The sequence below is a fragment of the Psammomys obesus genome, unplaced genomic scaffold, assembly GCF_907164565.1.
Source record: "Psammomys obesus unplaced genomic scaffold, mPsaObe1.curated_primary_1811, whole genome shotgun sequence".
NCBI classification, from domain to species: Eukaryota; Metazoa; Chordata; class Mammalia; order Rodentia; family Muridae; genus Psammomys; species Psammomys obesus.
In genome coordinates, this window is record NW_026594014.1 from 1,554,508 (window position 1) to 1,568,164 (window position 13,657).

Sequence of the window (13,657 nt, forward strand, 5' to 3'; positions counted from 1 at the left end):
AGCCACGGGGCCTGGATCTGATTGTCCCCCTCTCCTAGGATGTCCCCGTTAGTCTGAGAAGCATCAAAGTTGGTGTTTTGGATCCAGCCCCCTGTTTACTCAATGTGTATAAATACTATACACATTGGTCGTCACCATCTTGGAACCCCTTAATAAACTTAACATGAGCCATCATGTTATGAAAGATGAATTTTCTATCCTTGTCTTTTCATCCCAGGTCCTCACCCTGGTCACCTGTACTTTGAGAGCTCTAATTGTTGGTGTTTGTTGTCATAGACAAAGCTGGTTTAATTTTTTGTTTGTTTTTTGAGACAGGGTTTCTTTTTGTATCTCTGGCTATCCTTGAACTCACTCTGTAGACTAAGCTTAAACTTTTGATGTCCTGCCTCCACTTTCCAAATGTTGTAATGACAGGCCAGTGCTACCACAGAATGTCGGGAAAGTGTTAATGTTTTGGCTACCAATGTTCAGTTGAGAGAGGTGTGAGCAGTCCAGGTGAGCCTTTTAAAAACTGTTGATGCCTGGTGAATTAAGTGGTTTAAATTTGTCCTGGATTGCCTGGGTGCCCTTTCAGTCGAGAGGTAGTGCTACCACACTTCACATTTTTTAATAATCTGCATATGCTAGAAACCCTCTCCTTAGATGGAGGAGAAATGCGCGCTGAGTGCAGGAAGAGTTCAGGACCCTTTTTGCAGTCGAGCACAAGTTCTCCTGCAGTGCCAATCTCTGCAGGCCTCAGTAGCTAATCAGGGCCTCCAGACAGACCCTCCAGTCATAATGGGGAGGACATTTCTGTAAGAGTCAAGAGACTGCCTTGAGTGTTAAGAAAAACATGGACACTTCAGCAGTGTTGGCACTGTGACATAATATGAAGATTATTGTAGTTAGGATAAATGCATTTTGCATTATGAGTATGGGCCTGTCATGACCTCTGTGGCAATGTCATGGGTTGAATGAAAAATCTCCCAGGGATGATGATGTATTTGAGCATTTGTATCTGGTGTGTGACTTTCATTGGGGTGCTTATGGTACCTTTAGGAGGAGTTGCCTTTCTGGAGGAAGTTAGTCCCTCGGGGTGGGCTTTGAGTATTTATACTGTCACCACACTTATTTTCTAGTGTGGTTGAAACTGTGCAGCCCCCTTCTTATACAGCTACACCATCACCACCATTACAGACTCTGTCCCTAAATAATGTACAGTGAAACAGAAGCAATTGCGTTTCCATGAAAAGCCATTTTTCACACACACACACACACACACACACACACATATGTGTGTGTGTGTGTGTGTGTGTAAAATATATAAAAATATATATATGTGTGTGTGTGTGTGTAAAATATATATATATATATTGTCTTATGGAGTTAGATTTTTCTACATGTGTAGCATTTGTTACTGTGCTGAGCTTTATCCAATCCTGACTTTTTTAAAACTGAGATTAATTGGCTAACTTTTTTTTAAGATTTATTTATTTTATTATATATACAATGTTCTGCCTGCATGTACACCTGAACATGAGAGTCCATTACAGATGGTTGGGAGCTACCATGTGGTAGCTGGGAATTGAACTCAGGACTTCTGGAAGAGCACTGAGCCATCTCTCCAGCCCCAATCCTGACTTTTGATCTTTGGTAGAGGGTATAATTTTTTTCACCAGGATGACATGCATGGATGACATTAATCCTGATCTGCAGATGATTGGATTGCAGGTGTGCAACATTCTCCCTTTTCCTCTGTATATTTTAAGTTTTTTTTTTTAAATTTTTAAAATATGTGCATAAGTTTTTGACCTTAGCCCTAGGTATAAGATTGAATCTCAGAATCGTTTTGATTTGCATTTCCCTGATGACTAATGACATTGAGCATTTCTATAAGTGCTTCTTAGCCATTGAGATTCTTCTGTTTCAAATTCTCTGTTTAGCTCTGTATCCCATTTTTTAACTGGATTATTTCTTTGTTAGTGTTTTATTTCTTGAGTTCTTTATGTATTTTGGATATAGGCTCTTTGTCGCATGTAGGGTTGGTGAAGATCTTTTCCCAAATCTTTTATTCTGTTGACGGAAGTTTTTCAGTCATGAGGTCCCTCTCATTAATGTTGATCTTAGAGCCTGTGCTGTTCTCCAAATACACGTTTCCTTTTTAAATGACATGTATGTAATGTAAAATGTTGGGATCATACATTCGAGTCACTGTCCTTGTGAGTCTTCCCTATTTCTTTTTAATTTTCTTCTTTATTTACATCCCAAGGGTGCTCCTTCCCCTTTCTCCTCCCAGTCTTCCCCTTCTCCCTTTCCATCTCCTTTTTCCCCTCAGAAAAGGGGAGCCCCTTCCTCCCATATCAACCCTCCCCAGCTCATCAAGTCACATCAGGACTGAGCATATCCTCATCCCCTGAGGCCAGGCAAGGCAGCCCTATTAGGAGTGGTGGTCCAAAAGCAGGCAATAGAATCCATGTTAGAAACAGCCTCATTCCATTCACTAGGTGATCCCTAAGAAGATCAATCTGTCCATCGACTACGTGTGTGCAGGGGGCCTAGGTCCAGATCATGCATGCTCGTTAGTTGATGTCTCAGTCTCTGAAAGCCCCCATGGGACTGGGTTAGTTGTTTCTGTTGGTCTTCTTGTGAGATTTCTGTGTCCTCCAGGTCGTTCCATCTTTTCCCCAACACTTCCACAGGACCCACAGAGCTCAGCCCCATGCTTGGCTGCAAGTCCCAGCATCTTTTCTGATCCACTGCTGGCTGGAGCCTCCCAGACTATAGTCAAGTTAGGCTCCTTTCAGCAAGCATGACAATCATTATTAGTGTCAGGGGCTGGTTCTCTACCATGGGGTGGGTCTCAGGTTGGGCCAGTTATTGGTTGGACTTTTCTTCAGTCTTGTAGGCTGGGTAATTTTTGGATCACAGATTTTGTTGGTAGGTTGTTGTTCCCCTTCTTCCACTAGTCCTGCCTGGCTAGGAGGTGGTCACTTCAGTCTTCATGTCCCTCCTGTTGGGAGTCTCAGCTAGAGTCACACCCATGTCCTCCCAAGAGCCTACCCCCATCACAAGCCTCCAGCTTGACAAAGAGATGTCCCTCCTCAGTTTCCCTTCTTGTTCCCACCATGGATTAAAGCTAGACTTCACAACAACAGAAACAATAGAGTGCCTACAATGTAATGGAAACTGAACTACTCTCTACTTAATGACCACTGGGTCAGGGAGGAAATAAAGAAAAAAAAATTAAACACTTTCTAGAATTTAATGAAAATGAAGGCACAACATACCCAAACTTATGGCACACAATGAAAGCAGTGCTTTCATAAAGAAAGTAGTAAGAGCTCATACTAGCAACTTAACAGCTCACCCAAAAACTCTAGAAAAAAAGGAAGCAAACATATCCAAGAGGAGTAGACAGCAGGAAGCAATCAAACTCAGGGCTGAAATCAAACCCAGAAACAAAGAGAACAATACAAAGACATGTGCTCAACTATGTTCATAGTAGCTTCATTCCTAATAGCCAGAAACTGGAAATATCCCAGATGTTTGTTAACTGAAGAATGGATAAAGAAAGTGTGGTACATTTACACAATGGAATAGTCAGTTTTAGTTTTTAATAGTCAGCTATTAAAAACAATGAAAGCATGAAATTGCAGGCAAAGGATAGAACCAGAAAAGATCATTCTGAGTGAGGTAACCCAGACCCAGAAAGACACATAGTATATACTTACTTATAAGTGGATATTAGCTGTATAGTACAGGATAACCATGCTATAATTCACATACCCAAAGAAACTAAGTAAAAGGAGGTCCCGAAGGAGGATGCTTGAATCTTACTCAGAATAAGAAATAGAATAGATCTCACATGTGGTTGAAGAGAGGGAGCAGGATAGGAGAGGGAAAGCTGAGGGAAATGAGGATGGGGATCAGCTGTGGGGAGAAAGGAGGCTGGAGAATGGAGGGCGTGCAGAGAGAAGAGAATCTGTGGGCAGGGTCATCTCTGAGAAAAGCTGGAGACCTACAACAGTGCCTGCTCCTGGGTAGATATAGGAGTGGCTCCAGCTGAGACCCCTAAGAGTGGGGTCATGAAGACTGAAGAAGCCACCCTCTTACCTGACAGGACTTTTGTGGAGGGAGGGTACCACTAACCCAGCCACAAAATATTTGACCCAAAATATACCCTGCAGGATGTGCAGGGATAAAGATAGAGCAGAGATGGAGGAAATCGCAACCAATGCCTGGCCCAACTTGAGACCCACCCCAACGGAGAGAGCCAACTCTTGACCTTGTTAATGATACTCTGCTGTGCTTGAAGATGGGAGTCTACCATGGCTGTCCTCTGAGAGGCTTCATCCAAATGGATTGAAATAGAAGCTGAGATGCAGAGCCAAACTTTGGGTATAGCTTAGGGAGCCTTGTGGAAGAGTAAGGGCAAGGACAGACTGACTCAGGAGCTCCACAAGAAGATCAACAGAGCCAACTAACCTGGGCCCAGGGGGGTTGTGGTGACTGAAGCACCCCAGGATCATGGATGTACTGGACCTAAGCCCCTACACGTATGTAGCTGATGGGTAGTTTGGTCTTCATGTGGGTTCCTTAGGAAGGGGAGAGGGGTTTGTCTGGGACTTGCACCCTGTTGCATGCTTTTCTATCATTTCCCCCCAGCGGGGTTTCCTTGCCTGGCCAGTTTGAAAGAGAAAGTTCTCAGTTCAGATGTGTCTGGGGTGGGTTTTTTGTGGGTGCTCCCCTTTTTTGAGGATTAGGGTAGGGGGGGGAGAGTAGGAAGAGGGAGTGAGGGAAGGACCTTGAGAGGATGGAGGGAGATACAATTTGTATGGAAAGTGAATAACTAAATGAGAAAATAAATTGTGTGCATGAGTTTTTTGCCTATATTTATGGATGTGGACCACATGAAAGCCTGGTGTTCACCGAAGTGAAAAGAGAGCGTTGAATGCTCTCAGTCTTAGTTAGGAATAGTTGGGAGCCTCAAAGTGAGTGCTGGGGACTGATCCAGGTCCTCTGCAAAAGCAACAGGTGATCGTCATTGTAGCATCATTATGTAGCTTGTTGTTTTTTTGTTTGTGGTGTTCGTGTTTTATTTTCTTAGGATCATAATTTACTAATCTTTTTTGAGAACATTTTGATTTATCAGTCAGTAATTTATTAAAATGCATTTTTCATAGGAATATCTTGTTAGCCTCATAGTTTATACAGAGTGACTTTTCTGATAGACAAGTACATTTCTCAAGTGAACATTTAACTCTTTGGAGGAATTTTGAGTGAGGACCTGTGTGCTTTCTGTCTTTTTTGTTTGCTTTTTTCTTTGAGACTTGTTCTCATTATATGTACCTTTTGCTGTCCAGAAAATCACCACATAGATTAGGTTGGCCTGGAACTCATAGAGGTTCACCTGTCTCTGCCTTCTGAGTTCTGGGATTAAACGTGAGCACCACCAAGCCCATCTTTTCCATTTGTTTTTCAAGTTAGTAATTTTGGCACAATTTTGTTGATGTATCCTCAATAATGTTGCTGTTTACAGGTCTCTTTGTATATGTTGCTAGTCATTTCTCCTGTAATGCTTTATCAGTGTGCACAGAATTGAGAGGCTTGAGTTTCCTTCTAAATCGAGTGGTGACTACATTTGAAATTCTATGGCATGAAATTAATCTGTTGATCACACAGAATTATGTAAATATATTCTCAGTGAAGTTTCTCACCATTTCTATTATATTTATGTATGTATTTTTTATGTAAATTGACACACAGACACACACATACAGACATGCACACACAAGGCATATATACATATATATGTATATATATGAATATATATATATATATATATATATATATATATATATTATGGTATACTTTAGGATGCAGTGACCTATGAGGATGTACATGTGAACTTCACTCATGAAGAGTGGGCTTTGCTGGATCCTTCCCAGAAGAATCTTTACAAAGATGTGATGCTGGAGACCTACTGGAACCTTACTTGTATAGGTAATAACATACATTTTTCTTCACTTTTTAACAAGGGAAAAATCTTTCTTAGATATTGGCGCTCTTTTGTGATTTTGATTGTGAAAGAGGAAGAATATGGTAAATAAATTAGGCATTGTTCTAAGGTTCACTGAAGATTCTAATTTAAATTTTGCATAATTTCCAGTAATATATTATACATTTTCTGGTACTGTATTTTAGGCTATAAATGGGAGGACCACAAGATTGAAGAACATTGTCAAAGTTCTACAAGATATGGAAAGTAAGTTTTGTTTGCAGTCTGATACATATGTACTTATGTATATTAAAACATGTATATTTTAATATACCTTGAAGTTTTAATTAAAAAATAGTGTAAACAATCACAGCTTTGTGAGGATAATAAATTCTCACAATACCATATAACTTAATGTCAGGTGTATGGTGTTTGCAAAGTATTTCTTTAAGAAACAAGAAAAGATAACAAGGCCTTAAGAGATGTCACAGTTTTAATCATAGTCACATGTTGTTTATTATTAATATTTAATATTGATTTATCTTTTAGTTAAAGAGTGGTTATTCCTAAACCAGCTCTATACACAAATTACCACACAGAGACTAGGATTTATTAAATTAATCTAGAACACAATGCTGGGCAATAATTATTCCATCCTAAACTTCCAAACCTGCATAGCTTCCTCCTATTCAGATTTCCCACATTATACTTGCCTTTTAATTTTATCTTAGATCCAGTTCATCTCTCCTGGTGTTTCTAAGTCCTCTCCTGCTGCTCTCTCTCCCAGCCTTTCCTCCCATTCACCTCTTTTTCCTCCTCTTTGGACCAGCATTGGCTGGTCCATTGCTCAGTGTTGGCTGGGTGTTTTTATTGGCAATACAGAGAATAAATGGTAGCATATTTACACAAACTTTGAGACAGGTGATGCTTAGAATAAACATCACAATGTGATGTCCAGATTGAAACCAGATAGTGGGGTAGAGAAATCAGCATGTCAGTGAACAAGGGTAAATTGTACACATTCCACAAGAACATTATACCAACAGCCACATGAGAACATCTACTTAGTTTTACACCATTCAATTATGAAAAGCACACACATTGATAAGGAGACTAGTAGATATCCAAGACCTGTTATAAGCTCATCATCCATAGCAAATTTAGGCTTACTCATATACTTGAAGTGACTTACTGTAGGGGGGGACTTAGTGAGGGGACAGCTCATGAGAGTCAAGAAGGTTGTTGTGGTGGAGAAACTTAAATCTTTATACAACATGTCTACGAAGAACATAAAGTCAAACTGTGAATGCAAAACAAACATCTCTTATTTGTTATTTTTCCTTTAATAGTTATATAAACTGTCCCTCTGGATACAAGCCTCATTATCCTATGGTCAATGGAAAGAAGCAGTTTTATCTTCAAAGGCATGAAAAGAGTCGTACTGAAGAGAAATCCTATGAATGTAATCAATGTGATAAAGTCTTTGTATATCAAAGTCAGTTTCACAACCGTGAAAGAAATTATACAACAGAGGCACCCTATGAATGTAATCAGTATAGTAAAGCCTTTTCATATAACAGTGATCTTCAAATCCATGAACGAATTTATACTAGAGAAAAACAGTTTAAATGTAATCAATGTGGTAAAGCCTTTGCATATCTCGGTGATCTTCAAAGGCATGAAAGAGTTCATACTGGAGAGAAACCCTATAAATGTGACAAATGTGGTAAATCCTTTGCATGTCCCAGTAATCTGAAAAGGCATGAAAGAATTCATACTGTTGAGAAAACTTATGAATGTAATCAGTGTGGTAAAGCCTTTACATGTGGGAGTACTCTTCAGATACACAAAAGAATGCATATTGGAGAGAAACCCTATGAGTGCAATCAGTGTGGTAAAACCTTTGCATATAAAAGTCAGTTTCACAACCATGAAAGAATTCATACAGGAGCGGTACCATATAAATGTAATCAATGTGGTAAAGCCTTTATGTGTAACAGCCATCTTCAAATGCATGAAAGAATTCATACTGGAGAGAAACCCTATAAATGTAATCACTGTTGTAAAGCCTTTTCATGGAAGAATAATCTTCAAATCCATGAAAGAATTCATACAGGAGAGAAACCCTATGAATGTAATCAATGTGGTAAAGCCTTTTCACATAACAGTCATCTCCAAAGTCATGAAAGAATTCATACTGGAGAAAAGCCCTATAAATGTAATCAATGTGGTAAAGCCTTTGTATATAAAGGTCAGTTCCACAACCATGAAAGAATTCATACAGGAGAGGTACCATATAAATGTAATCAGTGTGGTAAAGCCTTTTCATATTGTAGTGATCTTCAAAGGCATGAAAGAATTCATACTGGAGAGAAACCCTATAAATGTAATCAGTGTGGTAAAGCATTTGCATATCATAGTGATCTTCAAATGCATGAAAGAATTCATACCGGAGAGAAACCCTATGGATGTAATCAATGTGGTAAAGCCTTTGCATGCCCCAGTAATCTGAAAAGGCATGAAAGAATTCACACTGGAGAGAAACCCTATCAATGTAATCAGTGTGGTAAAGCCTTTGTACGTAACAGTGATCTTCAAAGGCATGAAAGAATTCATAGTGGAGAAAAACAGTTTAAGTGTAATCAGTGTGGAAAAGTCTTTGCATATATTAACAGTCTTCACATGCATGAGAGATATCATATTGATGAGAAATCCAATGAATGGAATCGATGTGGTAAAGCCTTTACATGTCTCAATCCTCTTCAAAAGCATGAAAGAATTTATACCGACAAAAAGATCACCCAGGTACCCAGTAAATGAGCTATATCTTGCCTTCTCAATTCATTTTCCCCACTGAGCTCTCTCACTGGTGCTTGAGTAAGATTCCTAGAACCATTCCATCATTAAAATATTATTTTCTTTTCGAACTGTAGACATTGTCATCCAAGAATACAGGAACACAGAACAGTTTGAATAATAATAAAAACTATTTTCAAATTAAAATGGTAGTTATGTTGTCATTAATTTTTGGATTATAATAGTTTATTCTGAAGACTGCATACTTGTTCCTAACACTTCTCAGAAACACAGATGAATAACAGAGGATCGTCTTAGGAGTAACGGCAGTTGCTGGTAAGCTTGATGGCCTAAGTTCATTCTCTTGAATACCCATATTACTAATGCAAGTTTGTCTTTGAAAATTACACTTAGGTTGTATGTACCACACCAGCACATAACATAACATTGTTGAAACCAAAATAAGGGCCATTGGGTTCACTCACTTGCTCCCAAACTTGCTGCCAAACTTGACTAGCGCTCTTTGATCTCTAGAAGGTCCTCACAGGGAGGAACTAGATAATAGTCCTATAGCTATTGTAAATTGTTCTGTACCAGCACATGCACACAATGGTGCAGCTGAACACAGTTAAATAGCTTTAAAGAGATGAAATTTAAAGAGCAAAGAAATTAACCAAAATATTGAGAACATGGGACACGATTTACCAGTTGTAATTAATTCATTGTAAAATTCCAAGATGTATTACTGTTCAAAACAATGAGGGGTCCTGTTTAAATCTTATACTATCATTTCATTCTCTGATTCAAAGATAGGCCATTTAAAAAACATAGCTGGGTGGAGTGGTACATGTATGTATTTCAAATGGTTGGGAGACAGAGGCATTTGGAACTTTCTGAGTTTGATACCATCTTGGCCCACAGAGTGAGTTCCAGGATGGCCATAGCTTTGTAAAAATAGCCTGTCTCATAATCTGATTGGCATGCTCTTTGATCACCTCCCCCTGAGGGGAGAGCAGCCTTACCAGGCCACAGAAGATGACAATGCAGCCACTCCTGATGAGATCTGATAGACTAAGATCAGAAGGAAGGAGAGGAGGACCTCCCCTATCAGTGGACTTGGGGAGGGACATGCGTGAAGAAGAGGGTAGGAGGATGGGGTCGGGAAGGGAGGAGGGAGAGGCTTTTGGGGGGATACAAAGTGAATAAAATGTAATTAATAAAAATAATAAAAAAAGAAGGGATAATAAAATTCTGTTTATTGTATGACTTTAAAAAAAATTATTTTCATAAAAAAAAAATAGCCTGTCTCAAAAAAGGCATCTGGAACGATGGCTCAGAAATGAAGGGTGCTGGCTGTTCTTCTAGAGCATTTAGGTTAAATATTTTCTCCACAAATAGAAGCATAGAATTGTAACTCCAGTTCCAGGGGTTCCAACATCCTCACACAGACATCCATGCAGGTAAAACACCTATGTGTGTGAAATAAAATAATCATTTTTATAAAGCATATATCACATTACAGAATTTTTTTCTAACTTACTCTGGACTCATCTCTACGTATGTAATCTCTCAGTGTCTTCATTCACATCAAGAGAACTGTGAAAACATTGAAAATGAGAAGAAATGTGCAGTCCATTCACAGAGTGGTAGAAGTCCATTCAAGTACGTATGTGGCCAATAGGATTGTGACCCGTGAAGGGCTAAAAAAGATTCTGCAACAATGAAGCCATTCTTTCCCAAATTGAAAAAAAGTGTATATTATAGGTGATAAAATACTGTGAAGAAGCTGTATTACTATTCTCTGCTGCCTTTATTTTCCAGTAATGTTTAAGTTGTTCATTAGTTCTTTTCACTAAAGATTGACCCTGAGGGTTATATGGAATGTCTGTGATGTGGAGTATCTCAAAGTGTTGCAAAATGCCTGAGAAGAGTTGGCAGCATTTTCAGTTTTCAATACTGTGAAAGGCCTAACACAGCAAAAGCTCTGAGCACAAATCCTTAACCTGCTTCTCCTGATTGAGAGACAGCAAAAATGAGCAATAAAGAACTGTCCACAATGATGTGGACATATTTCAGCCTCCCCAAACTAGAAACATAAGTAACATCTATGTACCAGATATGATTTGTCAGTAATCCTCACGGAGTCACAAGAGGATAGAGGCATGATACTAAATTTTGCACATGAAGGCCATCCCTTAATTGTCAGCCGAGCCTGCTTTTTGGTGAGGGAAAACCATTTGTTCAGGGCTGGAGCATTTGATGAAGGCTTTGTGAGATTTTCGCGCTGCTTTTTGGTTAGCTTCTAGGAAAAGAGAAAATGTTAAAAAGGAATCCGCACATCTATTTTCCTGAAACAAAGGTCCTGGAAGATTAGAATGGAGCCTAATGTGGCCAGACTAAACATGAATCTCTTCAATTTGCAATTTGTGTTGAATTAATTGTAGTAAACTATTAATAGAGGTTCATGTTGGAGTAACAGGCGCTGTTTCTAGCCATTGCACAGCCAGGACTGCGTAATGTGATCGGAATATAAGTTTAGCAGTTGAGGATATGACATTGTAAAGCAAGGTAAATCGTGTAATTCTATCTTTTGTACTGAAGAACCTGAGTAGGTAAAAATCTGCGAACCATCTCTAGAAATGAGGGAACCCTTTACTATCTCTTGTGATATTTATAAATTCTGCTTGTGCAGAGTGTATGTGCCTGGTACTTTTTGGAAATAGAATAGCATGCTTTGATACAAAATCAGTAAGTTTACTAGAAGGAAAATGAGCATCAGTTTGAAAAGAATATGTAGCAAAAGCCAGCACTGAATCATGTGAAGTATTCACTAAAAATTCCAACTATCTTGTTATGAGGATTACAATTTTTATTAGCTCTTGACTAATTATTTTGTCTGAGGCCTGCCCAGAAGTATCAATTCAGAAATCATAAGTCAATATTGAGTGATAGGTAGCCTTTTTTGGAGTGTAATAGAGATATCTGTTCTGTTGACCCATTATCCCAGAGTAATTCCAGAGGGATGCTGGGAGAAAGGATAACTAACAGCATAGAAATAGTGCATGGATTTGAGATATGCCGAAGTTGAGCATTTCTAGGTGTATTTTCCACATGCTGGAGTGCTGTGCATGCAGGTTTGGTGCATCCTCTAGGAGATGAGGGGTCAGAATTCCTCTTAAGAACACCCAATAAAGGTGCAGTTGTGCTGTGGGAATTTTTAACATAGGTCTAACCTAATTAAGTTTCCTAGCATTTGCTGGAAATCATTTAGAGGTTTTTGTTTGTTTTATTTTGTTTATAAAGCAAGTTTATTTCTGCAGAGGCAGTGTCTTATGTTTACATCTAGGGAATAAGCAGAAAAGAGACTCCCCCCCCTCTCAGAACTGTGTCCAGAAGTCCTCAGCAGCAGTAAGTATGTTGTGTTTCAACCATCTTTACTGAGGAACAATGATGTTGGGATCATGAAGAGTCAAACTAGTCACTAGTTGTTCAAACTTACCCAGGCTCTAAGGTGGACATGACAGATTTTCAGGGCCAAGAGACCTGCTGTTATACAGGATGACTGAAGTTGAGCAGGAGGTCAGTCTGGTCCTGGGGCAGTGAGAGCAAGGCCTGATGCAGTGTGGCATCCTTTGCTGCCAGCTGGTTTTCTTCAGCTGCCTGGTGCTTGCCAGAAAGGAACCAGGCGTCTTGATGGCAGCCCCTCAGGAATAAGCTCTCCAAACAGAGAGGCTCTGCAGATAACATGCTCACGGCCCTAGCCCCCTGCACTTCATCAACATCCTCAAAATCTGTCTAGTACCTGGGCTGCAGCTCCAGAAGTTCCATGATCAGACTCTGGTCAGTCACCAAATTGCAGAAAACTTGGTTGTCCAGTACCGGTCAGAGGTGGTTCACAACAGGGGCCCCAGGGGGAGCTATGGTGGAGAAGGTGCCTCCAGACAGTGGACAGTTTCTGGTGGGCTCCATAGATCTAGGACTTCAGTCGTGCCAAGAGCCATTGAATTAGGGAAGTTCAGTAGGCATGTGAGCTTTCTGGAAGGCATTTTCCAAGGTCTATACCATGATGTATCCCCAGAATTGCTTCCAGCCTCTGACACCCCCTCTTTTTGCACTGCTGTATCTCAGAAATCTGACATCGTATGCACCCTCACTTTCTTGGTATTTACTCACTCTGCTTTAACAATCCTTCTATGGGATCTTTATGAGGATGCACTGCTATTCAGATGAATTAATTCCTGCTTATAGAATTCCTGATTTGATATCAACAGCTTTCGTAGTTAAAAAGTTAAATAGCTGCTAAAATGTTGACAGCTGCTGTAAAAACTTCTGTGGACATCCCGGTGCCTCACTAGGAGACAGACCTGAGACAGATTTGTGGCTTCAGATAAGCTTTCAGTCTAGAGGTGATATGATGAATCCTGGTACCCAACATGGGGAGCTCAGAATATAATGGGCTACCAAGAAACGTCTAAATTAAGAACAACCTTAATGTCAAAAGATACAAACTGTTTGGTTGTAGTTTCTTATGCCTTGTCAGCTTATGGCATAAAATACTGTCATTCTAAATTTACTTTGTATCTTGGACTGAAAGACAGAATTCAGGACAGATAATTCATCCTGAACTCACTATAAACTAAGGATAGCTGGAAAACATGTTGCTAGGTCAGTCCTAATTGAAGACAGATATATTGCTGTAACCTCTTGGACCCTGTTAATCTTTAGGCCTGCAAACCTTTGTTATTCTGAGTTCACTATGAATTTATGTAATGGATACGTAGATAATAAATGTTTAGTTTCAGTGAAAAAACATGTACCTATTATGCTGTTGTATTTTCAAATTCAGTTGTTTTTATGATTGTGTGTTTCACTATGAGGTAATTA

General features: G+C 39.5%; 1 protein-coding gene and 1 pseudogene across 1 annotated transcript in view; one reads left to right on the forward strand and one right to left on the reverse strand.

Moving 5' to 3' along the window:
• LOC129684585 (zinc finger protein 431-like) overlaps nucleotides 1–13,657 on the forward strand; it is a 58,882-nt gene that overhangs the window by 11,602 nt on the left and 33,623 nt on the right. Inside the window, 3 exon segments of the mRNA XM_055617796.1 lie at nucleotides 5,856–5,982; nucleotides 6,184–6,244; nucleotides 7,327–8,681. Coding sequence (XP_055473771.1) covers nucleotides 5,856–5,982; nucleotides 6,184–6,244; nucleotides 7,327–8,681 — 1,543 coding nt within the window.
• On the reverse strand, nucleotides 12,314–12,778 carry LOC129684584 (ran guanine nucleotide release factor-like; annotated as a pseudogene).